The sequence below is a fragment of the Echinops telfairi genome, unplaced genomic scaffold, assembly GCF_000313985.2.
Source record: "Echinops telfairi isolate 266 unplaced genomic scaffold, ASM31398v2 ScPeMD7_7469;HRSCAF=8507_0, whole genome shotgun sequence".
Lineage (NCBI taxonomy): Eukaryota > Metazoa > Chordata > Mammalia > Afrosoricida > Tenrecidae > Echinops > Echinops telfairi.
This window is the reverse complement of record NW_022111372.1, coordinates 22,402,699-22,425,956: the sequence shown is the minus strand read 5'-3', so window position 1 is coordinate 22,425,956 and position 23,258 is coordinate 22,402,699. Positions and strand designations below refer to the sequence as shown.

At 51.8% G+C, this 23,258-nt stretch overlaps 1 protein-coding gene across 5 annotated transcripts in view; it reads left to right on the top strand.

Annotated features, from left to right (window-relative positions):
• Nucleotides 1–23,258, top strand: part of TIAM1 (TIAM Rac1 associated GEF 1) — a 472,990-nt gene that overhangs the window by 317,968 nt on the left and 131,764 nt on the right. For all 5 annotated transcript variants that reach the window (XM_045284949.1, XM_045284951.1, XM_004711286.2 and 2 more), the window contains exons 4-5: nucleotides 3,354–4,327; nucleotides 21,263–21,710. In XM_045284949.1, the coding sequence (XP_045140884.1) occupies nucleotides 3,365–4,327; nucleotides 21,263–21,710 (1,411 nt within the window). In that variant the 5' untranslated portion in view covers nucleotides 3,354–3,364. The remainder of the gene's footprint in view (nucleotides 1–3,353; nucleotides 4,328–21,262; nucleotides 21,711–23,258) is intronic.

Sequence of the window (23,258 nt, the reverse complement as noted above, 5' to 3'; positions counted from 1 at the left end):
TAGCTTCACATGCAGTGCGTGCGTGTGTGTGTGTGTGTTGACCTGGATGGGAATAGCTTCACATGCAGTGCGTGCGCGCGTGTACATGCGCCCTCTGAACTCAGCGTTCTCCTGGCATATATTTCACTTCAGGAACGATGCGCTTGTGAAACATACGCCATGGTTTTAGACTGAACAGTGGGCTTGTAGAGCGATTCCTAGATCAATGTGAAAACCAAACCACAGACACCTGTTACTGCTCGGCTGCTTCCACTCCTGGCAACCACATGTGATGCAGTCAAACTGTGCGCCGTGGGTTTTCACGGCGATGCCCTTTCAGAATCAGGCCACCAGGCCTTTCTTGCGAGGTACCTCTGGATGGCTGACAACTTTCCTGTTAGTAGTTGAGTGCTTCACTGTTCGTGACCCCCATGGACTGCATAGATTAATGTGAAGCTAGACTGTATTCCAGGGAGTGTCGGGCTCTTCACAGAATTCAAGTAGTTTTACTCCCTGGAAGCTCGGCAGAGGTTCCCAGGAGGCTCAGTGGGTAATTCGCAGTGGACTTGGTGGGAGGAAGAGGCGGCAGTCTGCTTCCCGCAGGGTGACGTCTTGGGAGGGCTATGAGGACAGTTCCACTCTGTCCCATAGGGTCCCTGGCGTGGTGTAAACCATTGTGCTTGTGTACTCCCGTGGTGAGTTCGATATCGGCCTGCTGACCACACAGGCAGCAGGTGTTGTCTGAGACCCCCAGGGGCAGCTCTACCCTGTCCTCTAGGTAGGGTCCTGATGAGTGGGACTTGACTCGATGGCAGGGCATTGTTTGTCCCCTTACCTGAAGGTTGGTGGTTCGAGCCAACCCAGAAAATAACCAAAACCCAAACCAAACACCTCGTGATAGGCTTCCACGAAGACAGAGCCATGGAAACCCAAGGGAGCAGTTCTACTCTGTATCACACTAGGCCACCACGCGTCAGCGTCGGGGCATCGGGTTTGCTTTCCCTCTGTGGGGCCCAGTACCTTTCACATGGTAGCTTCTTGAACGCCTTCCCTGAGGAGAGCAGGGCTCCTGCAGAGTCGGGGCTGCTGTGCCTCAGACTTCTAGGAGAGTGCTCAGCACATGGTCAATGCCCCCTATGTTTTCCTGAGCGAATGAGTCCCTGACTGTGTAAAGAAGGAGCCCAGAGAAGCAGCCCAGTTTCTGTGTTTGTGCTTTTGCCTTTCCCGCTGGTTGGGCTTCTTGTAACTCTGTGCAGTCGTTTTCTTGGTGGTTACCTGTTGGGCTGCTAACGGCAAGATCAGCAGTTTGAAACCACCAGTCGCTCCGCTGGAGACAGAACGGGCCTTCTGCCGCTGTGGAGTGACAGCCTCAGAAACTCACAGGGACATTTCTACCCTGTCATGTAGGGGGTCTGAGTTCGAATCGACTTCATGGCAGTGAGGTGGCTTTGTTGGTTTGAGTCATCCTGATGGCGGCCGAAGAGGCTCATTGTGGAGTCAGGAGACTGTGCTACGGAGAGGTGTGACTGTCGAGCTGTGAAGACCTTCCTCTGTCCCACAGGGGGGTAACAGGACAGTGTCCTTGGGTCACCGTGAGAGGCCAGAAGTGACTTTCTTCATGAGGGACCCAGGCAGCCCCTAAAGGCAGAGTGAATAAAGGGGAGGGGGTAGATTTCTGTTTCTCTTTTCCTATCTCTCCTCAGCCTCCCCTCCCACTCCTCAATAGACAAAAAACAGGATAGTTAGACTGCTGGAAATGAAAGGTAAAATAAAAGGTATTTCCTTTTGGTTTGGGTTTTTTGGGAAGGGTAAGTTCGATTTCCATCTTGTGTTTTTGTATTTTCGGTTGACTTGGACAAGTGCATGAAGTCCTAATGGAATAGGAACATACTGCTTTGCAATATATTTGCTACGGATACAAAGGAGTATTGGAGGGAAGAAAAATGGCCAGATCACCTCGGAGTTGGATTGTTGTCTTTTGGAGGGAGGGAGGGTCTCAAGTACAATCCAGAGGAGTGGAGTAGTGGTTACTCATTTGGCTGCTCACTGCAAGGTTAGCAGTTCAACACCACCAGCCAATCTGCGGGAAATAGGACTCTCAACTCCCATAAAGAATTGCTATGAGTTGGCATGGACTCGATGGCAGTGTGTTTGGGTTGTTTGACTGTATGGGTGGTACATGTATAAAAGGAGCCCTCATGGTGCAGTGGCTAAAGCGTTGGGCTGCCCGCCTCAAGGTCAGTGGTTTCTACCTCCTGCTCCAGAGTAGAAAGAGGAGGCTGTCTGCTCCTGTGAAGGTTTGCTCTTGGAAGCCCTAAAGAGCAGGCCGACTCTGCCTCCTGGGGTCAGAATCGACTCAGTGGTAGTGGGTTGAACGTGTACATGAAGGAGCCCGGAGACACAGTGGTAAAGGGCTCACCTGCTACATGAAAGGTCCGTAGGCCAAACTGAGCCGCCGCTCTGGATAAAGATGTGGCTGTCGGTGTCCGTAAGGATCATGGCCTTAGAAACCCAATGGGGCTGTTCAGCTATAGGGATACTATGAGTTGGGATGGGTTTGAAGGCAACAGAGTCAGTGTTTTGTCTTCAGTGCGTGTATGTCGGCAGTGGTAGGATTCCCTCCTTCCCTGGAGCATGCCGAAGCACCTCATGCACAGTCGCCGCTCGTCTGTGAGTAGAGGTTCAAGTGTTGCTATGATGATGAACAGATGACAGTCGAGCTTCCAGACTAAGAGAGGCCTGGCCATCTAGTCCCAAATATCAGGCACGAAAGTCTCAGGATCACAGCATTCCACTCCTCTGGTCCACACAAAGGGGCTTCAGAAAGGAGTGAAATGAGAAATGGAATTGCCCCCTAACTTTGAGACGTGCCCTTGTAGTGTTGCTCCCAGCCAGGGACTAACAGCAGGTCAGCTAACAAAACACAAATCCCTCCTTTGGCCAGCACCTTGGTGTGCACTTTGAGAGTTTTTAATCTTGGGGTGAGGAGCAGCACTTTCTATCTGTAATTAACAGCCTTTCTGAAGAAAGCAGAGGGCTTCAGGTTTTCCAGCCCCACACAAGCAATGCTGCCCTTTCTGCCTCCTGGGACAAGCCCCATTCTCTGATGATCTTATTTCTGCTCTGATTTAAAACCGTGGTGGCAGCCTAAGCAGATGACTCGCTTCCCGCCTGCTGCAGCGTGGGAACCACGTACCTGCCAGGTGCCTGTAGGATGGTGTGATGCCACATGCCTGGTACACACACCCCTCCCTGCCACACACATACCCCATTCGTTTCCTGGCCCCTCCAGGCTGAGTTCATGCATTCTGTCTGACCTTTTTACTGTCCCGATTAACTCTTTTCTTTTACCCCCTCTCCTCTCTTTGTGACAGACCATAAAACCATGGGAAACGCAGAAAGTCAAAACATCGCGCATGAGTTTTATGGAGAAAAGCACGCCAGCCTGGGGCGCAAGCACACGTCCCGCTCCCTGCGCCTCTCACACAAGACACGGCGCACACGGCACGCCTCCTCGGGGAAGGTGATCGACCGGGGCTCCGAAGTCAGCACCCGCTCCAGCAGCACCCCCAGCATCCCCCAGTCCCTGGCCGAAAATGGCCTGGAGCCCTTCTCCCAAGAGGGCGCCCTAGAGGACTTCGGGAGCCCGATCTGGGTGGACCGCGTGGATATGGGCTTGCGCCCCGTCTCCTACACGGACTCCTCTGTCACTCCCAGCGTCGACAGCAGCATCGTCCTCACCGCAGCCTCTGTGCAGAGCATGCCAGGCTCCGAGGAGAGCCGGCTCTACGGAGATGACGCGACATACTTGGCTGCGGGTGGCAGGAGGCAGCATCCCTATACATCCAACGGACCCACTTTCATGGAGACGGCAAGCTTTAAGAAGAAACGCTCCAAATCTGCAGACATCTGGCGGGAAGACAGCCTGGAATTCTCTCTCTCCGATCTGAGCCAAGAACATTTAACAAGCAACGAAGAGATCTTGGGTTCCGCCGAGGAGAAGGATTGCGAGGAGGCTCGGGGGATGGAAGCTCGGGGGAGCCCGCGGCAGCTCAGCGCCTGTCAGCGGGCCAACTCCCTGGGTGACTTGTATGCTCAGAAAAACTCCGGGGTGACGGCGAACGGGGGGCCGAGGAGCAAACTTCCAGGCCACTGCCGGAATTTGGTGTCTGATATCCCAGATCTTGCAAACCATAAGATGCCACCAGCTGCTGCCGAAGAGACGGCTCCGTACAGTAATTACAACACACTTCCCTGTCGGAAATCGCATTGCCTTTCGGAAGGTGCCACCAACCCACAAATTAGCCATAGCAACAGCATGCAAGGCAGAAGAGCAAAAACAACTCAGGTAAAGGGCTGCGGATGGGGTTCCGTGTGTTGGAGATGGGCTTTCTCGGTGCATGACTCGGCTCTCGGAAGACTATCCTTTCAGCAGGGTTTAACCTGTTTGCCTGCTGGCCGAGGCAGCGGGTTCTGCTTCTCGAGCATGTGTCTGTCTTCAAGCCCCCACCCCCACCCCCACCCCACCTTATATTGCTGTGGATAAGGGGTGGGGATTGCAAGAAGGTGGGGGGTGGGTGCTCGGCATGGGAATCTAGCTGATAAGCTCAGATCGGAAAATTGCCTCTACCACTCTGTTTTTGAACAGCTCCTCGATCTCCCTGCGCTTCTGGCAGGCGATCTAGCCCACGTCCTGCCAGTGGCCAGAGTGGGCATGGCAGGCTGGGGGTTCTGGGAGTTTGGTCCCTCAGGGCAGCAGATGGGAAGAAGTTGGTTGGGAGTTTGGCGGCGGAGGAGGCGTTTTTAAGTCCGGCTGGAGGGTGGGTCACTTGTCCACCTCTGTCGGCAGTTGGTAGCCTTACTGGGAGTCACTTCAGTTTCCTGTCCCTTGCCCGGCTGGTTAGCCTCGGCTCAAGCGGGAGGTGGAATGGAGTGCCCTGGGTGGGTTCCGACTGCAGCCCACAGGCTGTTTGACTTGTGCAAACCCCCACCCTGAACAATGGGCTACGATGCTCAGCCAGCCTCTTTAGGGCGCTAGGGCAGGAGAGAGTCGATGTGCAAACATTTTCAAAAGAGTTTGTTGACAAAAGTGTCTGACCAGTGGGAGGAGGGAGACCTGTTACTTTTGTTGGTAATTAATTATAACTAGCAGGCAATAAAATAATCCTTCCGTTTATTTGCCCAGTCCTTTCCTGGTTGGGCTGTTCCTTGCAGAAAGGATGTCTCAGATTTGTGTTCAGGGTGGTGGGGAGGTGGTCCCTGTAATGGTGCTTCTAGTTAGTTAGAAACCCAGATTGTACCCATTTGTCCTAAAAGAGATGCTATTGGCCCGGGTGGGCTTAGAAGAGAAGCAGGTGCACTCTGACCTCACTCTTAGGAGAAGGGGCTGTGGTCTGTGTGTGACCCTGCTCCCTTGTGAGCCATTTGATGGAGATCTGAATATAGTGTGCAGATGGCAGAACAATCGGGGTGGTGGGAGTGTGCATGTGGGTGGGGTGGGGGTGGGGGCCAAGCGAACTGGCAGCCGCCTCCGTGCTTGCTCAAGGGCAGCTTTGGCTGATGGTGCCAGAACTAGACAGTCCTGATTTGAATCCCAGCCTCACTCTGTGCCCTGGAACTTTGAGCGAGACACGTCAAGTTTTTCAACCAGTCTCAGCCCGCCCTCTGGGAAGTGGGAACAGCAGGTTATTTGAGACCAGGGAATGGAAGTGCTGACGTGGAGCACAGTGTCGCACAGGCAGCAGCTACACCCTTGGGGAGCGTGTGGTCCTCGATGTCATTTTCTCACACTTCTGAGTAACCGTAGAGTAGGCACGGGCCCAGGCGAGCATAGCGTTGGTGCCTGCGCCCTGCATGGTAGAAAGAAAGGTCAAATCTGTGTGGGAGGTTTGTGGGGATGAGGGTGAAGCTTGCATCCAGTTGCACTATCTGAGTGTCTACCCGGTCTTTCCTCAAGCAGAATGACCCCTGCGCCCCTCTGCCTACCCTGGAGCCGTCCCAGGTGACAGCTTAACAGTGGCTTTGGTAGCCAGTGAGACGGTCCCCTGGAGAGCACCCAGGGATCCATCTGGAAGGGATTGTAAGGCCTGCTGCCGAGAGGTGGTCTGCTGGCCAGGGGGCACAGCATGTTGGACTCTTAGAAAGGAACTTGAATGTTCTGTTTACCTGGAGTAGCCATCAGTTAGCGCATGTTCTAAGGCAGGTTTGAGGGGAGTGCCTGACTATATTCTGCTTCCCTGTCTGTCTCTGTGTGCTCAACGCTGGGGTTAGCTCGTCCTCTGTTTCTCTGTATACCCCTTCGATGGGGGACAGGGGCACGAACCTCTGCTAGTGGCAAAGTGAGAGCAGAGAGCTCTCACGTGTGCTTGTTGCCTAAGATTTCCATTCTTTGGCCAGTCGCCTTCTTAGCATTGCTGATATATGGAAGTGAGATCATCTAATGTGGTGCCTCGTACAGCCACTTCTTGGGCAGCTTTAATGGATTGCAAAGCGCGGTGGGCACAGAATCACATGAGGTGCATTTGCAACCTGGCTTGGATGACCTTGGGCAAGTCGTTCAATCTTGCTGTCCCCGGGCATGCTGCCCGCCGCAGCCTGGGTCGCTCAGAGAACCCAAGGGGGATCATGTGTCTGGAAGGGATTCTGTGGAGGCCTTTTCACACTGACGTTATCATTGACTGAGGATCTTTAATGACTTGAAGCACACCCCAGAACGACATTCAACCCTCTCCCCGCCCACCCCCGCTTCCTGGTGTTCATCCAACGTGGTTCTCCACAGCCCGTTATGTCCCAAACTGTGTATGGTTCAGAGGCTGTGGGTGTGGAAACTTGCTTGAACATAACTCTTGGCTTTGGGGTAAACGTTTTGGACCCCTGCAGCTAACTGGGGTCATCCAGGTTGTCTCCTCCTCTGCCCTGGGGATGTAGCTGAATCTGTCATGGGCCAGCCAGCACTTGGAAGGAGTCACCAGGAAAGGGTTCCTGGCGGATGGATGTTTGGCCCAAGAACATGACCTCTAAGCCAGGAAGAAGATCTCTTTTATTTGAAATAATGGGTGAACACTTGATTTGATTAGAAACAGACCAAAAAAGGAGTTTTTGACCATTCTTCCTGTTTTTGCATTTGGTCAGTTCTTGGTTGTATTTCTGAAAGCTGAAGGGCCTGGGGTTCATATGTTGGATTTTGAGCTCGGTGGTTAATAGGAAGATGGTTTGAAACTGCAGAAGAAAGGCCTGGTGATCCAACCCCCTAAAGGCCACAGCCAAGTATACCTGATGGAGCCGTTCTGCTGGGAACACCAGAGCCGCCATGAATCAGCCTGGACTCAATGGCAACAGGCATAGCGGCTCAGCTTCCTTGGGACCACGGCACCTGGGCTGCATGAAGCGCTCTGGGATGCTTTCACGTGTGTACGTGATGTGTATGTGCTTGTTCGGGGCCACACATAAAAGTGTGCCTTGCTAGTTTGTTACACATGTTGGGGGGGCTTTACACACAGAGTCCCTGAATTGGGGTCAACTTGATAGCATTGAGTTTGGTTTGGGGTTTGACTCATTACTACTTGAAGCAGAGTTTCTGTAGCACGCCAGACCAAACCCACGCGATCGAGTCCATTCTGATTGGACAGGACAGTGGAGAACTGGCCCCTGGTTGTTTTCTGGTCTGTAAATCTCTATGGAAGCCCACTGCCACACCCGTCTCGTGCTGGGGACATGGTAGTTTGAATCACTGGCATTTGGGTGAGCATCCAAGTGCGTTAACTACTGCTCCAGTAATTGCTGTAGAGATGGGTAAGGAGTTGGCCCTTGCATTTAATTCACATCAGGCTAGTTTTTATTTGCCTTGAACTTTATAGTCTCGGCTTCCTGAGCTCCACAGAAAGAGAAGGGGGCAGCCTGTTTTTTTCTGAACTTCAACAGGCCTGCGTTTGCGAGCTCTGATTCTGTTACTAGAGTCCCTGAGTGGTGCTCACGGCTGACACGCATGGCTACCAATTGAACGTTTGAAGGTTCAAATCCAGACGCACCGCGGAATACAGGCCTGGCTCACTACCTCTGTAAACTGAGGCACTGAAACCCCGTGGGGCATAGTTCTCTGACACACTGTGAGCCAGTAGGAGTCAGAATTCACTGACAGCCACCAGGGGTCGACCATGGGGTTGGTAGCTCTTTTTGCCTCCCTGAGGGTTACTGAGCCTGGAGGGGTCTCTGTGCTCACTCCAGCGAGGCTGATGCGTGGACCGCCCAAGGGCATGAAGGTGGGGCTCCTGGCACAGCGTCTGGCACAGGTGAGATGCTTGGTAGAGTGTGGTTATGGGGGTCAGCACCCCTGTGCCTCTGCGTTGTTCCCCAGCTGAGTGAGAGGTGGAGAACACTGCTGTTTGAAGGAGCGCCCGTGTCTCCACCAGGCTCTGCATTTCACTTGGCTTGGCCCCTTTGGGAGTAGCTAGTGAGGAGAGCATCACCTTCCCTCTTAGGAGATGGAAGACTGTGGAGCGGTGGTTCTGAACTTGGCCCTTCAGAGCCCCTAGCTGGGCTCTGGTGCTCTCCGTTAGCTTTGTAGGTTGGCCTGAGTGGTGTTCCACATCAGCTTTCCCGGAAACCCCTCTCCCCGTGGTCTGGCACGGACACAAGGTGAAGTAGAGCTCCCAAGTGAGCGGTGGGTCTGGGTGGCTGCTGTCTGGGATTCCTGTCAGCGTGATGTAGGACCGCCAACTCTCTAGCAGGGCAAGACCCTCACAGACGCTCTCTCTGCACATCCCTGCTACACTCTCGAGAAAGGCACAGGCTCGTGGGATTAGGTGGCACGGTCTCAAAACTGCATGGAAATCCAGGTCTCTGACTCCCCGACTGGGGCTCTTTCTTCTGAGAGCACACCCCCAGTACCACTGGACCATCTCACTCATGAACAGGCTTCAGCTCAAGTATCTGCAGAATTTAAGATCAGAACCATTAATTATTGTGCAGAAGCATTGTTAACTGAAAGAATCTAATAGCTGCCCATGATTGTAGCCCCCAACAGTGGCTGCTGAGAGAGAGACAAAAAAGATAAACCCTGGAAGGACCTGCTTTCTGAGCATTCTCTTTGATAGTGCATTGTGGTGGGCCAAGTAACACGGCCCCGCTGGCCATGGTGTTTGTGACTCCCATGCAAAATAGGGCGTCCAGAATGTTCCGTAGAGGTGAGGCTAGGGGGACTCCATCTCAGGTCCTCCCATCATTTTATCAGGAGAGACCTGTCCTTGGAGAAGGCCATCATGCTTGGAAAGCAGAGGGCACAGAAGCAGGACGACCCTCAGTGAGGATGGACACAGAGGCTGCAACATTGGGCTCAAACATACAGGAACAGTTGTGAGGGTGGCGCAGGACCAGACCGTGTTTGGTTCTGTTGTGCACAGGGACACTGTGCGTTGGAATGTACCCAGTGTCAGTTAACAACAACAAGGTGCTGGTAGCTTACCAAGGGGATCGGGCAGCTTTCTGGTCATGCAAATAAGGTGCATGAAGCCCCTGTGGGGTAAGACCATGCAAACAAGTGGAACGCTCAGAAGGAGCTTGGTCAGTTTTCCTACCCCTTTAGATTTAAACTGAGCCATCCTAGAGGTCAAAAGAGGGGAACCTCACTACCAACAATAAAAAAAATCCAGGAGTGCAGTATGTTTTTGGGAACTGGGGTCCCTGTGCTAAGAACCTCCCAGACCCTTGGGGACAGAGATGGGATGGTGAGAAATCATGGTAGAGAAAAGGTGGCAGCAGAATCAGGTGACTAGTGCGATATGGTGCCGTGGACTTGCCAGTTCACAGGGTCAGGCAGCGATGGTACGTCTCCACACCACCCATGGAGAAAGAGTGCTGAGTGCCTTTGGGTGGGAGGCTTTCTGACAAGTGGGGCGCCCCTGGGCACTTGACAAAATGGGACGCGCCAGCTTGCCAACCCACAGAGTGAGAGAGAGCTGAGCAGCTTTGGGCCCTGCCCACTGGCACGGCGGAGCCTATAGGCACGTGCTGGCAGAGCTGAAGACAGCTGGGTGACACTTGCTGGGATGGGCTTGACGGGCACGGGTGGGGTGAAATAGAAGAGCTGGTTCATTTAGCAAGACAAGAGGGAAAGTGTCGTGAGAGGAGAATCCTGCCTCTCAAGAAGCGTTGTGTTGAATTCTCAAAAGTACGTTTTCTTCCACAATTTGGTTAAATGGCTGAGGAATAAACATGTGTCCTGAGCTATAGTATCAACAGACTGATTCTGACCCCTTGGTGACAGACTCCATTGTGAAATGGATTAAAAAAGAGTAGACCTTTTCTTTAGCGAAAACACGGGTACCATCCATTGTGCATGTACCTTCAGAAGGTATGCGGCTTCCCCAGAGTTCACCCTGAGGAGTCTGGTAAAGAGCCCTCGTGTAATTCTTCACAGAGCACAATATTTTCCCGAAAAACCCATTGCAAAGCAATCAGATGGCACCGTTGTCTCCCTGGCTCCTTCGTCTCCGGTTTGATGCCCCGTTTTCATGCTCGTCTTGGTCTTACTTTCTGACATCTAGGAAAACCAGGAGCTATTTCTTTTGAAGCAGATCCTGTCCATGTCCTTGGCTACAGTCACTTTGGGAGGTGATGGAAAGGTGGGTGGAAAGATGGTTTATCTCAGCAGATGCCAGACTCTGTCTTGGAGCCCTACTAGTCTCTGAAAATATTTCCGGCATCAGAGAGCTTCTTCTTTTTTTAGGGGGTGGGAGAACTGTATCTTTAAATGTATACATTACAAACTAAATATACTTCTTCTTTTTTTAACTAATGGCAATAAATTTCTTAACTACAAGAAAAAATTTTTTTAACTACCTGCTCCCATAAGGAACTTTTAACTGAAATTACAGTCACGTGCCACGTAACGTCTGTTTGGACAAAGCCTGGGTGCGTGTACATCCATGAGCCTAATAAGCGTCTTCTGAGTGGAGAAATCCCAGTCAGGGGATGGGATGTCATGGACTGGAACCACACAGAGCTTCCCACACACCCACACATGCGTCTCACCTCTTTTGTGTACAGAGTGATTGCACTTCCAGAGAGAGAGAGGGGTACAATATGAATACAACCAGAATTCCTAGGTCGTGATAGTAGTGATGAATGCCCGTGTTACTTGTACCATGCATTATTATTTTAATGTGAACTCTCCCTAGGTACAAATGCAGTTTTGTTTACCATCTACCGGTGCATGCTTGCATGCGTGGGCAGCAGCGTCCAGTGTCATGTATTGCACCTTTCTGTAGCGCTGTGTCATGATTTCTCGGTTTAGTTTCCCATAGAAAGCATGGCCACAGACTGCATCATGGCGTCAGAATGCAGCAAAACCAATCTCTGTCTGTCTCAGGGACCGCCCTCAGACCACATCGAAGCCCCTTTCATTGATGTTGCTGTATACAGTTGGGAAAGTTCAGTTAATTTTGAAAGCCATATTCTTCATTTTGTATCTGAGGAGGGGAATTTGTCGTGGGTTCTCCAGCACATCCTCGTAGGAAGAAGAACTGGGGATTACAGCTGAGCGCCTTTGGAGAAAGAGCGAAGATCCTTTTGAATGTGTCCCTGGCGTTGGCTTCTCTGAAGGTGTGCTGTGGTCTTGGTGGGCTCCAGTAAAGCACTTAGAGACTCCGGATAAGCTTACCACTTTGCTCTCGAGCCCTCTTTGCTGTAGACCACCCTCTTCAAGAGTGTGGGCCATAAGAGAGCTTAATATTTTCTCGTACCTTCTGTTCTATTGCAAGAGTTAGAGAAAGAAAACAGTAACAGGACAATGAACTTGGGCCAGTCTGCTGGCATTCATTCACAAGTCGTATTAACACTGGGATGTTTCAAGGTTGCAAACCAAAGTTTTATAACTAGCAACACTTTCCCCTACCACAGCTTCATTTGAGTGCAACCTTGAAAGCCAGCCACAGTGCACACCGTGAGAAGCTGTCCGTGTGGGAGATGGCAGTGGAGAGCGAACAGCGGTTAGATCAACTGAGTGCCCTCCACATGCCTGTTCTTCATCTTGGCACTGCAATCCACCAAGCAGAAAAGATCCCTGAGCTGGGCAGAAATGGGCTTGTGTGTGGAAAACAGTATAATAAATACATTAGAGGCTGTGGAAGCAAAAAGAGCAAGGAGAGGCAGATTGGGCAGAGGCCGGTTGTGGATGGCAGTTGTGAGTATAATGGTTGGCTTGTCCAACCCTGAGCTTCAGTGGAACTTGTGGAAGAGATGAAGAAGTGAGATTTTGAGCTATAGGGAGGGAGCACGCCCTGTGTGTTTGAGGGTAAGTAGGAGGCAGAGAGGTTGGCGTGGCGATTGGAGGAGGGAGAGAGAATGGGAAGAAGGAGAGACTTGATCCTGAAACTCCAAGGATACATATTCCTGGAAGCAAGAAAGGTCATGTGCAGCAGAGGGAACTGTTTGGGTAAGGCATGTCCAGAGCTGCAGCACTACTGCTGGGCATTTTGCAGAGGACCTGGGACTGGCATCTCAGGAGCCCTGGGTGGTGCTCTTGGAAAGTTACCAAGCAATGGTGTGAGGGGCGGATTAGTGGAAGAAGATGGTTCAGAGCAAGAGAAGTGACTGAATCAGGGAAGTGGTACCAGGAAGGGAAGAAAAGGAACTGGGTATTTGACAGCTCATGGGGTGTGGCAGGAGGGGATGGAGTTCCAGAGTGATGGCAACGGTTGGTTGGTTGCTAACCAAAAGATGGGCCGTTTGAGTACCTCTAGAAGTCTGATGAGCTATGTCCAGAGAAAAGAAACAAAGGCCCTGAGCACTATGGAGCTCAGGTCTGCCTTGACAGACATGGCTGCCACGGGCTGCAGTTGATTACACAGCCACTGTTGTTGTCTTTGCGTTGGTTTAACAAGGGGGAGCGGAAGATGACTCCCAGCTTTGGAACACATACATTGGAAAACAGACAAAGGGAGAGGAGATGATTCACTTACATGAGACATGTAACACTCTCCAATCAAGAATAACCTGCCGCAGTACTTTAAGCTTTTGCCAACATACTTCTGTGCCCCTTTTGGGCAACAGTAAGGACTCTACTTCCGGTGGTTGTGAATTGCGAGGGAGGGTGAGTCAGTCCCACTGGGGGTCATTAGAGAAAAGGGAGTGGGTGTTGGAAGCTGAAAAGGGAAGGGACATTTTGCCTAGGTAAAGAAAGATGAAAAGTACAAGTGGTTTCTAGAAAGATCCCAAGGGAAGCTGTATTGTGTATAGGGAGTCTCAAGAGTGGAAGACCCCGAGATAGACATGAAATGTTTATGGGTTAAAAATTCAGTAAAGTGCTGTCTATCTGGGAACAGCCCCTTGCTTTAAAATAAAGAGAAACCAGCCCTGGGCTATATTCTTAGTAAATCCGATGTGGTCAGTATTGTTAGCATTGCCCATTAATTGTGAACTTAGAGGGCGGTGGGGGTGAGGCTGTAAAAAATAAAAGAGAGAGGCAGCTTTCTTCCTCTTTTTTTTTTGAAGCAGGAAATCAGATTGGTTTATTGCTTCTGCTTTTAAAGGGCCAGAGAAGAGCACAGTTGAGTGCCTGGGGTGGGTGGGCGTTGAGAAGAGAGGGTACTTCAACTCTGCATTGATGTTGCCTTTTTCATCTTGCTTTGTGGATGTGAAAATGATGGAAAGATATTCCTTTCTCACTCACACTGGCCTTGGTCTGCCTAGCTATGAGACCCTGTTCCTCAGCTACAACAGTCCACGCTGGAGCCGGAAGCTCATCGGCAACCCCTTTTCCAGAGACACAACCAAGGCTGAGAATGGAGATGACAGTAGCTCTCGGTCGTGCCTTGTCGAGCAGTGATTGTGTACCGCACAGCTCTGGACACACCTCCTGCGTTCCTCCACTCAGTCCCAAGAGAGGCTTACAAAGTATACAGTCAAGGGGATGCTGTGGCTGTCCTCCTTGGGTTGCAGGGGCTGAAGCGCAGGTTGGTTAAGTGACTTGTTTAGAATCGATACTGTACTTCCCTTACACATGAGGTTGCTAACCATAAGTAGCCAGTTTGAGAAGACCAGCTGTTCCTCAGAAGAACAATGAGGCTCTCCATCCCTCTAAAGACTTCGGCCTTGCTGTACGTGGTCACTGTGAATTGGAATTGACTCGATGACCGTGAATTCTCAGATTAAAGGTCCTAGGTGGCACTTTAAAGCCATTTCAGTTTTTTAAAACCGTGAAGGGGAAATACTCATGGGTTGAGCCCCTGGTCAATCCCCTGTGACCAGGGGCCAGGGCTGTGAATAGCCTTGCTATCATGCAGAATGCATCGGGCAGTGGATTGTTGCAGATGCAGCTAGGTTAAAATTTAGCACCCTATCCATTTCTTTTCTTTTTTCTTTTAATTTGATTTTCTTTATGAGCCAATTTAATTTGTTCTAGTTTTTAATATTTTCTATTTTCTGCTTTATTTTTTTAAGTGAGACTTTCATCTGCTTTGTTATTCTTGTTAGTTTGTTTTTAATGTTTTCCAGGATCAGTAAACCTGTAGAGACAGTAACTGGATTAATGGTTCTTTGGGGGCTATGGCAGAGGAGGTTGGGGGAAAATGGAGAGCTAACAACGATGAGTAGAAGAATGAAGAAAATGTTCTAAAACTGATTGTAGTGATAATTTTACAACTCTTATTAATGTGATTGAACTATTGAATTATGTGATATATGAATTATATACGATTCAAACCGTGGGGGGACTGTCCCTGGGTAGTGCAAAACATTTGACCCCCCACCCAGTGCACAGTGGTGGAGTAAAGACCTGGAAATCTGCTTATTAGAGATTACAGCCAAGAAACCCTTATGCAGCAGCTCACTCTAACACGTGGGGCCTACCTCCAGTCAGAATCGACCCAAAGGTTGGCCTGTGTGGGTACTGAGATTACCCCGGGACATCAGAGAACCAAAGTCCGATTTGTATATGAAGGAGTTGTGTGTGGTGGGGCAGTACTTAAACCTTTGGAGTTAAGAAGGTGAAAAACCACAGGGAGGGACATTTTAGAATCAGGGCTGAGACTGCTCTGATTGAGGCTTCAGAATGCCCTCGCCCCAGTTTGACATTCAGCAAACTCTCTCAGTTAGTTCATTGTGCCAACCTGGCTGATAAACTCGTGTGGAATTAATTGAAGGGCAGAGGGATAAATGGCTCGGTGAGCCTTGCCTTTTGAGTTCTCAGGTCTCTTGCTTTCTGCTGGTCAGACCAGGGTGCAGCTGCCTTAGCAGTTCCCTGCTTCAGCTGGCAAGGCTGACTTCCTGCAAGACATCCCTGAGGAGAAGCCACATGGACCTGCCCCGATGCAGCCCTGGGTGCTGGAGCAGCTGTGTGGAGACCCTGCCAGCGCTGAGATGCTTACACGTTCCTGACTTGCCTTTTCTCCTGCAGTCGGCATCATTGCGTCTGTTTTGTGAGATGGAGGAGGACTTTGTGGATTGATGTTGGACATATGGGTTAATGGGTTAATGTTGGACTTGTGGGCTTGGGTAGCACTAGGTTGGGATATTTTCTTGATGCGCACTTAACCTTTATATAGAATTCTCTCTTCTACATGAGTTGCTGTGGATTTGTTTCTCTAAAGTACCCAGACTAATACACTCCCTTTGTTATGCTTAGCTTCCCGGCACAGGAATATGAAAGCTAAGCTCCATCCATCAGGGAAATTAAACCAAGTGACCAACAAAACAGTTTTTAATTGTATTTACCTTACAGCCTCACCAGGAGCCCTTTCAGCATCGAGGTTACTCATTGGGCTGCTAACTGCAAGGTCAGCTGTGTGAAACCACCAGTACTCCGCGGGAGAAAGATGAGGCTTCTACTCTTAGACAGAGTTAGTCTTGGAAACTTACGGGACATTCTCCCCTGTCCCATAGGGTTGCTGAGAGTCGGATTCGACTGGATGGCAGTGCATATGTTTTGGGGTTTGGTTTATTACTTTATATGGCCACTGGATCCCACAGGGCCATTGTGCTTTGTGACAGGTCACCTTTACAAAATTGCAGACAACACCCTGTCGAAGCAACTCAAGCCTACCCTCAGAATATAGGCCAGCTGACACTCGGGCCAGCAATCCTCCTGCTTCCTGGGTGTGAGAACAAACTTCGAGTTAGCCTCTTGCGCCCGGCTCCTGCCCACCCTCCAACCCCGTTGTAGATGGACGCTCATCTGAGCATTGCTGCCCAGCTAAAATGGCTACGCACGCGCACGCCTGGCAGCTGCTGACTATTTTGGGGCCACTTAAGCGTCTCTAATAGGAAGCTGTGTACATTCACTGTAGGAAATTGTTGATGTAGTAGAATCTCATGAATAGGAGCTGGAAATCGGCTGGGGAGGATTTATCTCGGGAGAGCAGGGTTTGAGAGTCCCCTGTGCTAATGGTTAGAGTTCCTCGGCTTCCAACTGAGAGAGGGTGGAGGTTGCACCTACCCAGAGGCATCGCGGAAGAAAGGCCTGGTGAGCTACTTTTGGAAAATCAGTCCCTGAAAACCCCATGAGGAAGTTCTATGCTGACACATGGAGTGGCCACGACTTGGGATTCGCTTGGTGGCACCTCCTGCTACCCCAACCTAATTGATGTGGCGTACGTACTTTGGACATGTCATCAGGAGAGACCAGTCCTTGGAGAAGGACACCATCCTTGGTGAAATGGAGGGGCATAGAATAAGAGGAAGATCCTCAAGGAGATGGCTTGACGCAGTGGCTGCAACAGTGGAGTGAAACGATGGTGGGGAGTGGGGTGGGGGTGGCGCAGGGTTTCGTTTTGTTCTGCTTAGGGTCACTGTGGGTTGGAACCTCCTCCTGTGATGGTACCTATGGTCACTCCAACAATGAACGTGGCTTACACTGGGAGCCAGGGAAGTAGCGTGTTTCTGAACCTGAGATGGGCTATGTTCAAGGCTGCTATCTCTCTAGGCTGTGAACTTCACTGGGAGTTCTCTTTTAGTCTAGCTCAGGCACCACCTGTGATTCCCCTTGATCTCCTTGGACTTCTGTGATTGCTATTCATTGTTTGGCTAAGGCTCCTCGGGCCGGTGAGATGCTGAGGCCCTGGACCAGTCAGAAGGAACACATCTTGTGTTAACGCCAAAGGCAGCTGAAGCTCCTAAGCAGCGTTCCCTGGTGCCAAGCTCTGCATTCTGGGGGCGGGGAGGTGAGTGGCGGGTTCCTCAGGTGCTTCTGAGTGTGGGAAGAATTGGATTTCTCAGGTGTGACGTGTCATTGAGACACAGGTAGATAGGAGGAGGAGCCCTTCAGAGAGATGTCAACCAGGAGCGACTGCATCGTAGCGAGGGGAAGTTGGAAGCCACATTAGGGTGGTGCACGGCCCTGGCGTCCAAGAATGATGGGCATGTGGGGTGTGCCTTGCAGGCAGGGGAGTGGTGCCTTTCAAAGAGGGCCCCAGAGCCACTGCATCAGCACCCTCTGGCTGGCATCAGCAGGAAGCCCCCTCTGTCCTACCTGTGCTTTTCTAGGGTAAGCTGAGAAGTCTGCATTCAGCAGCACCAGTCACAGACTTCCATTCTTGGCGAACCCCGCAGGGGCCGGAGTCTAGCTGTGCACATATGGTCTTCGGTGGTGGATTTTTTTCAGAAGTAGATCACATTGACAGTGGGTCCCTCCCAGGGCTCCTGGACATCTGGATGGCATGGATTCCAACGAAAGACTGAGTCTTTCCCCACACCGCAGCTGGGACTTGCTGGCATGCCTGTAGGGTGTGGGGCCTCCCACTGAGAAGCCAGGTGAGGAGGATTGCCTTTCTGGGACATCATCACTTCTTGTGATGCTAGAGCCCTGAGCTGGCGCTGTGGGACCTGGGCTTCTGGGTATGCGGGACACCCCCAAACCTCATGACTACATAGGGGCTGGGTTGTGACAGCCAGCATCCGTTTCTTTATGGGCTGGGCTACATGTCACTGCAGGGCCGTGGACGGGAGCCTGATAAACCACTGGTGGGATGAGGCGGAGTCTCTGCTTAGGTCACAGAAGGGAGAGCATTCCCCAGCAGTGTGACCCAGAGGGTGCACTCAGCTGGGCCACCAGGGCTCTGACCTGAATCGGTCCCTCTTTCCTCTGTCCACTGGCTGTCGCAGAGCTGAGCACACACAGCCCGGGCCCTTGCAAGGTCTCCACCTTAGTTGGCATGAGCAGATGTTTAGGTTTTACAATGAGGTGCGTATTTGAAGAGAGCCGCGGGGGCGTTGGGTAAGGAGATGACTGGTGGTGGGAGTGTCGCAGATGAAGAGATTATGCCCCTGGGAATTAGCCTGTTGGGCTTCTGCTTCTCTTTCCTCTGCTCTCCCCTTAAACCTGCTCCCCTTTCCTTCCACGTGCACTTCTAGCTCTTTGGTGGGCAAGCAAATGGGTGAATAATCACCTAGCCCTTCCAGGGACCATCAGGAGGGCCCGTGTAAGTAAAGGGGAAAGCACGGCGTGGAGTATTAATATTCTAGTGCTGGACCTGCTGCCACCCTGTCAATCCTGCCCCCTCGTGACCCTCTAGAGGGTGTCCAAGGTTTGCTAAATCTTTACAGGGACAGACAGCCTCTCTTTTTCTTGCGGAGCGGCTGATGAGTTTGAACCTCCTGTCTTGCCGTTGCCGTCCAGCTTGTGCCTGACAGCGCCACGAGGGCTCCTTATTCTAGTGCTGTAGGTACACGGGGTCATGGGTCCCAGCCTCGGGTCTGTCACCAGACAGATTTCTGACTTTTTGAGCCTCAGGGCCTTCCATCTATTACTCTAGCACAGTGGTTCTCAACCTTCCTAATGCCGCCACCCTTTAATACAGTTCCTCATGTGGTGGTGACCCCGCCCCCCAACCATAAAACTATTTTCGTTGCTACTTCATAACTGCAATTTTGTTACTGTTATGAATTGGGCAACCCCTGTGAGAGGATCGTTAGACACCCCCAAAGGGGTTGCGACCCACAGGTTGAGAACCACTGCTCTAGCACCTGGGAATTACAAGATGCTCGCAGTTTTGGAGTTGCCTGGTTGGTGCAAAGAGTAGTGCAGGTGGCTGTTAACTGAATGGTTGGAAGTTCAAGTCCACCCAGAGAAAGGTCTGGTGATCCACTTCCCCGAACCCAACCACTGGAAACCCCACGGAGCACAGTTTGGTTCCGACCCGACGTGGGACCTTCGTGGGTCAGCACTGATTCCACGGAAATTGGGGGCCTTGTTTTGCGCCTTACTCTAGCCTTCTGTAAGTCCAGGTGCTTCTCGCCTCTGCGTTTCCGAAGAGAGCGATGCCTTCTTTTCTTCCTTCACCTCCTTCCAGAACAGGACTCGAGGCTTAGGGAAACAAGTCCCAACTCCGGAAATTCCACCGAGTCCTCCTGTGGTGTAACTCAAGGTTGCCTCCTCACGTAATCAAATCCGTGTTTGTTGGTTATTCACCTCCTGCGTTTGCAATCAGACAGCCAGAGAGGAGCGCATGGTCAGTGCCCTGCCAGGGAGAAATGTGGGTGCATCGGAGCATTCTCCTGCTTGCGTGGAGGACTTTCATCTGGTCGATCTGCGTCCTTGGTGACTTCTTTGAGACCACCTGTGCCGGCGAATAGGGCCGAGCAGGTGGCCTGGTGATGAGGTCCGCCTGAGAGCGATATCTGCCTGGTCTCTGTCCTTCTTTAAGTTCTCTAACACCCCTCGACCGTGCAAGCAGTGAATGTGTGCTCCCTTGCTGACTTCAAAGCTGGAGGTTGAGTCCAGCCAGAGCACCATGGAGGAAAGTCCTGGCAATCTCCTTCTGAATAACCCGCCGGTGAGAGCCTGCTGGAGCACAGCTCTGCGACACACACCGGGTTGCGTGAGTTGGAGTCAAGAGAATGGGTTTTGTGTTTGTTTAGTTTTCTTAAACCCTGTGATTTGGGCGCATCTAAACTCCATCAAGTTGGTCTTGAGAAGCGAACTCAGCTGGCTTGGCACTCGTAGGCATTCTTGATGCGTATGAACTTGAGGGCCCTCCCTTAGAATTCTCTAGGCGAAATTCATGGGGGAGGTGGGCACGGTCCCTGCCTGGGGCTTCTACATGGGGCACTTTTAGTTGGAGGCTTGGTCCCTTCCCCTGCTTAGCCTCTTGGCAAAGACATACAGGCACTGTACTGGTATAGTAAAATCAGAATTCCCTGTGACTTTTAAAACATCAGTAGCCGTGGATGGGACTAAAGTCTGAGAAACACAGAAACAAAAGCAAGAGTGTAAACCTCGTATGACTGTGCTGTCTTTCCTGTGTCAGGCTCACAGCCCATTTCCTCTTGTGAGACAAAGAGCGTGCAGCCTCGTTTCTTCTGTATGGAACTGCTGGGCCGCCGTGCCCAGTCCTGCTGTCAGCATCCTCTCTTGATTACTAACCACTGTTAATTATTGTTTAGGGACATGCCTGTAGGACTTCAGAGCAATGGCGGGTCTGGTTTAAGAACAGACCTGTCTGTCCCGGAAATGTTCACCTCGAGAGCAGGGACTTTCCAAGTGTTTCCAACTGCGAATTGATACCCTAGCCTCTTGGCAGTTGCCCCAAGCCGTCCCTTGGCCCAGGGGCAGCGGGTAGCTTGCATCCCTGCTTTGAAAGGGCAAGGTAATCGGAGAGCCCACTGTGGAGGCGTGGGCCCCACAGGCTTGATTCAGTACAATGCAGAGAGAGCCTGCTTGTTTGCCAGGAGGGATGCCAACGGGGGCATGAGGACGCTTGCTTGCTCCTGGGACATGGGCCCTTGCTGGGTGAGTGGGTGGGGCACACTCTGGCCATCTTTCTAGTGGCCAGTGTGTTGTAATGGAGACTCCTAACTAAGCAAGCCCTTTATTTAAAAGAGAATGTGTACAACAGAGGCTTCTGCTGTAAAGACTTTGTTAGGGAGCTAAACTTCTACCTCTGGTACATCTCACTGTGCAGCCAGTAGAATTGCCCCGGAGTTCCATGGCAGGTGATGAGGGGGTGAGGCCGCAGACCACAGTGGGAGCCTCGCAGTCCCTGACCTGCCCGTTCGTTAATTAGCTAAGTCAGACTAATGGCGAGGCCTTTGAAGCGGCCCTTGTGCCTTTTACATTCCGTGAACATTTTGCACTGGCCGCAGCCGTGCTGGCATGTTTCTTGCTCACCGAGTAGCTCTGCGGATGAGTTGGCGCTGCGCAGGTCGCAGGCGTGAGGCGGACTCATTGCTTCATGCAGGGCGAGGAACAGCTCTGTGCCCCTGGGCGGGCTGCAGCCGGGGAGCCCCGCGCTGGGCCTGCAGGAGCACCAGGGTCCCTCCCCCGCATGATGCCTGCCTTTGTTTCCCCCCCCAGGATGTTAACACGGGCGAGGGCAGCGAGTTTGCCGACAGCGGGATCGAAGGGGCCACCACCGACACGGACCTGCTCTCCAGGCGCTCCAATGCCACCAACTCCAGCTACTCGCCCCCCGCCGGCCGGGCCTTCGTGGGCAGCGACAGCGGCAGCAGCTCCACTGGGGATGCGGCTCGGCAGGGGGTGTACGAGAACTTCCGGCGGGAGCTGGAGATGAGCACCACGCACAGCGAGAGCCTGGAGGAGGCGGGGTCCGCGCACAGCGACGAGCAGAGCAGCGGTACCCTGAGCTCGCCCGGCCAGTCGGACGTCCTGCTCTCCGCCGCGCAGGGCACGGTGCGCAAGGCCGGCGCCCTGGCCGTCAAGAACTTCCTGGTGCACAAGAAGAACAAAAAGGTGGAGTCGGCCACGCGGAGGAAGTGGAAGCACTACTGGGTGTCCCTGAAAGGTAAGTAGGGTGGGGTGGGGAGCAGGGACACACATGATGGGACAGGACACTAACTGGAGCTGTGGGTACATGGATGCCCGTGGAACTAAAGAAGCACACAGACCCACAGTACTTACTGCTGTGGAATCGCTTCCAACCTGTGACAGGCCCATGGATGAGCTGCTCCGGAGGGTTCTCTTGGTACACGGATCCGCAGGTGTGTTTAGACCTTCGGTCCTTTGGTTAGTAGTGAATGCAGGAAACCTGCCCAATGTCTAGTTGCCTTATTCTTACAACTGGTTGTGATGACAACTTTGAAGGCTCACAACCGACACTCTGGGAGTGTCAGTCTTTCTGGGAGCAGACAGCCTCATCGCTCTCCTTCATGATGGCTGCTGGTTTTGAACTGCCCGCGTTGGGATTAGCAACCCATCATCTAACAGACAGCTCCACCAGAACTCTTTTGAGAATAAATTATCCCTGAAGGATATGTTTCATTCATTTATCCATCCATCTATTTACCTGCCTACTTCTAAAACCAGACTCACTGCCATCAACGCTGACTCACAGCAACCCCCTATGGGTTTCCAAGAATGCAACTGTTTACTGGACTAGGAAGCCCAGTCTTTCTCCTGTGGAGCTGCTGGTGGTTTCGAACTGCTGACCACGAGCATCGCAACCCAAAATATTACCACTACACTACCTCCCTGTCTGCCTATAAATCTACCTAGGACCCCTGGTGTGTGATGCAGTGTGTTACACCTTGGGCTGCTGACCACAAGTTCAGCAGTTCAAAGCCACCAGTAGCTGTTCCTTGGGAGAAAGATGGGGCTTTCTGCTCCGGTAAAGAGTTATTGTTTTGGAAATCCAAAGAGGCACTTCTATCCTGTGCTCTAGGGTCTCTATTAGTGGAAATCGGCTTTAATGGCAGTGCATCTGTCTATTCATCGGTCTGTCCTTCTGTCCATCCATTTAAGTTAGTAAGGTACCACTGAAAGTGACTGTTTTGCAAGGAAACGCATTAGCTTGAATCCAAAGAAATTGCTATTTTTAGGTGAAAAGGGAGAGTGTCTCCCATAGAATTCAATTCAATTAATGCTCGTTCGCAGTTTGAGCCCTCCCAGAGACCCTGCAAACAGTTAACTGGCTCCGCTGCCAATGCACAGGGTGGGGTGTAGCCCACCCAGAGGGCTTTGGCAGAAAGACCTCCTCATCTCCTCCTGAAAGAACACTGTCTGAGGTCTCTCGAGCTGCTGTAACAGGAATACCAAACGTGGGTGGCTTTGCCAAACAAAGCGACTTTCTCACAGTTTAGGAGGCTGCAGGTCCAAGCTGAGGTGCTGGCTTTAGGGGCGTGCCTACTCTTTCTCGAGTACCTGCTTTGAAGCAGGGGCCTTGTCTTCTGAGTACATGCCTCTGGGGAGCTTCATGGGGCTTGCCATCTCTGGTCCCCCAGCTCTGCTTCTTAGCTGTGCTTGCTGCATCTCTTTTATATCTCCAAGGAGATGAGCTCAAGTTCTATGCCTCATTAGCATAGCAACAACTTCTGGGATGGACATCCCCCCCCCC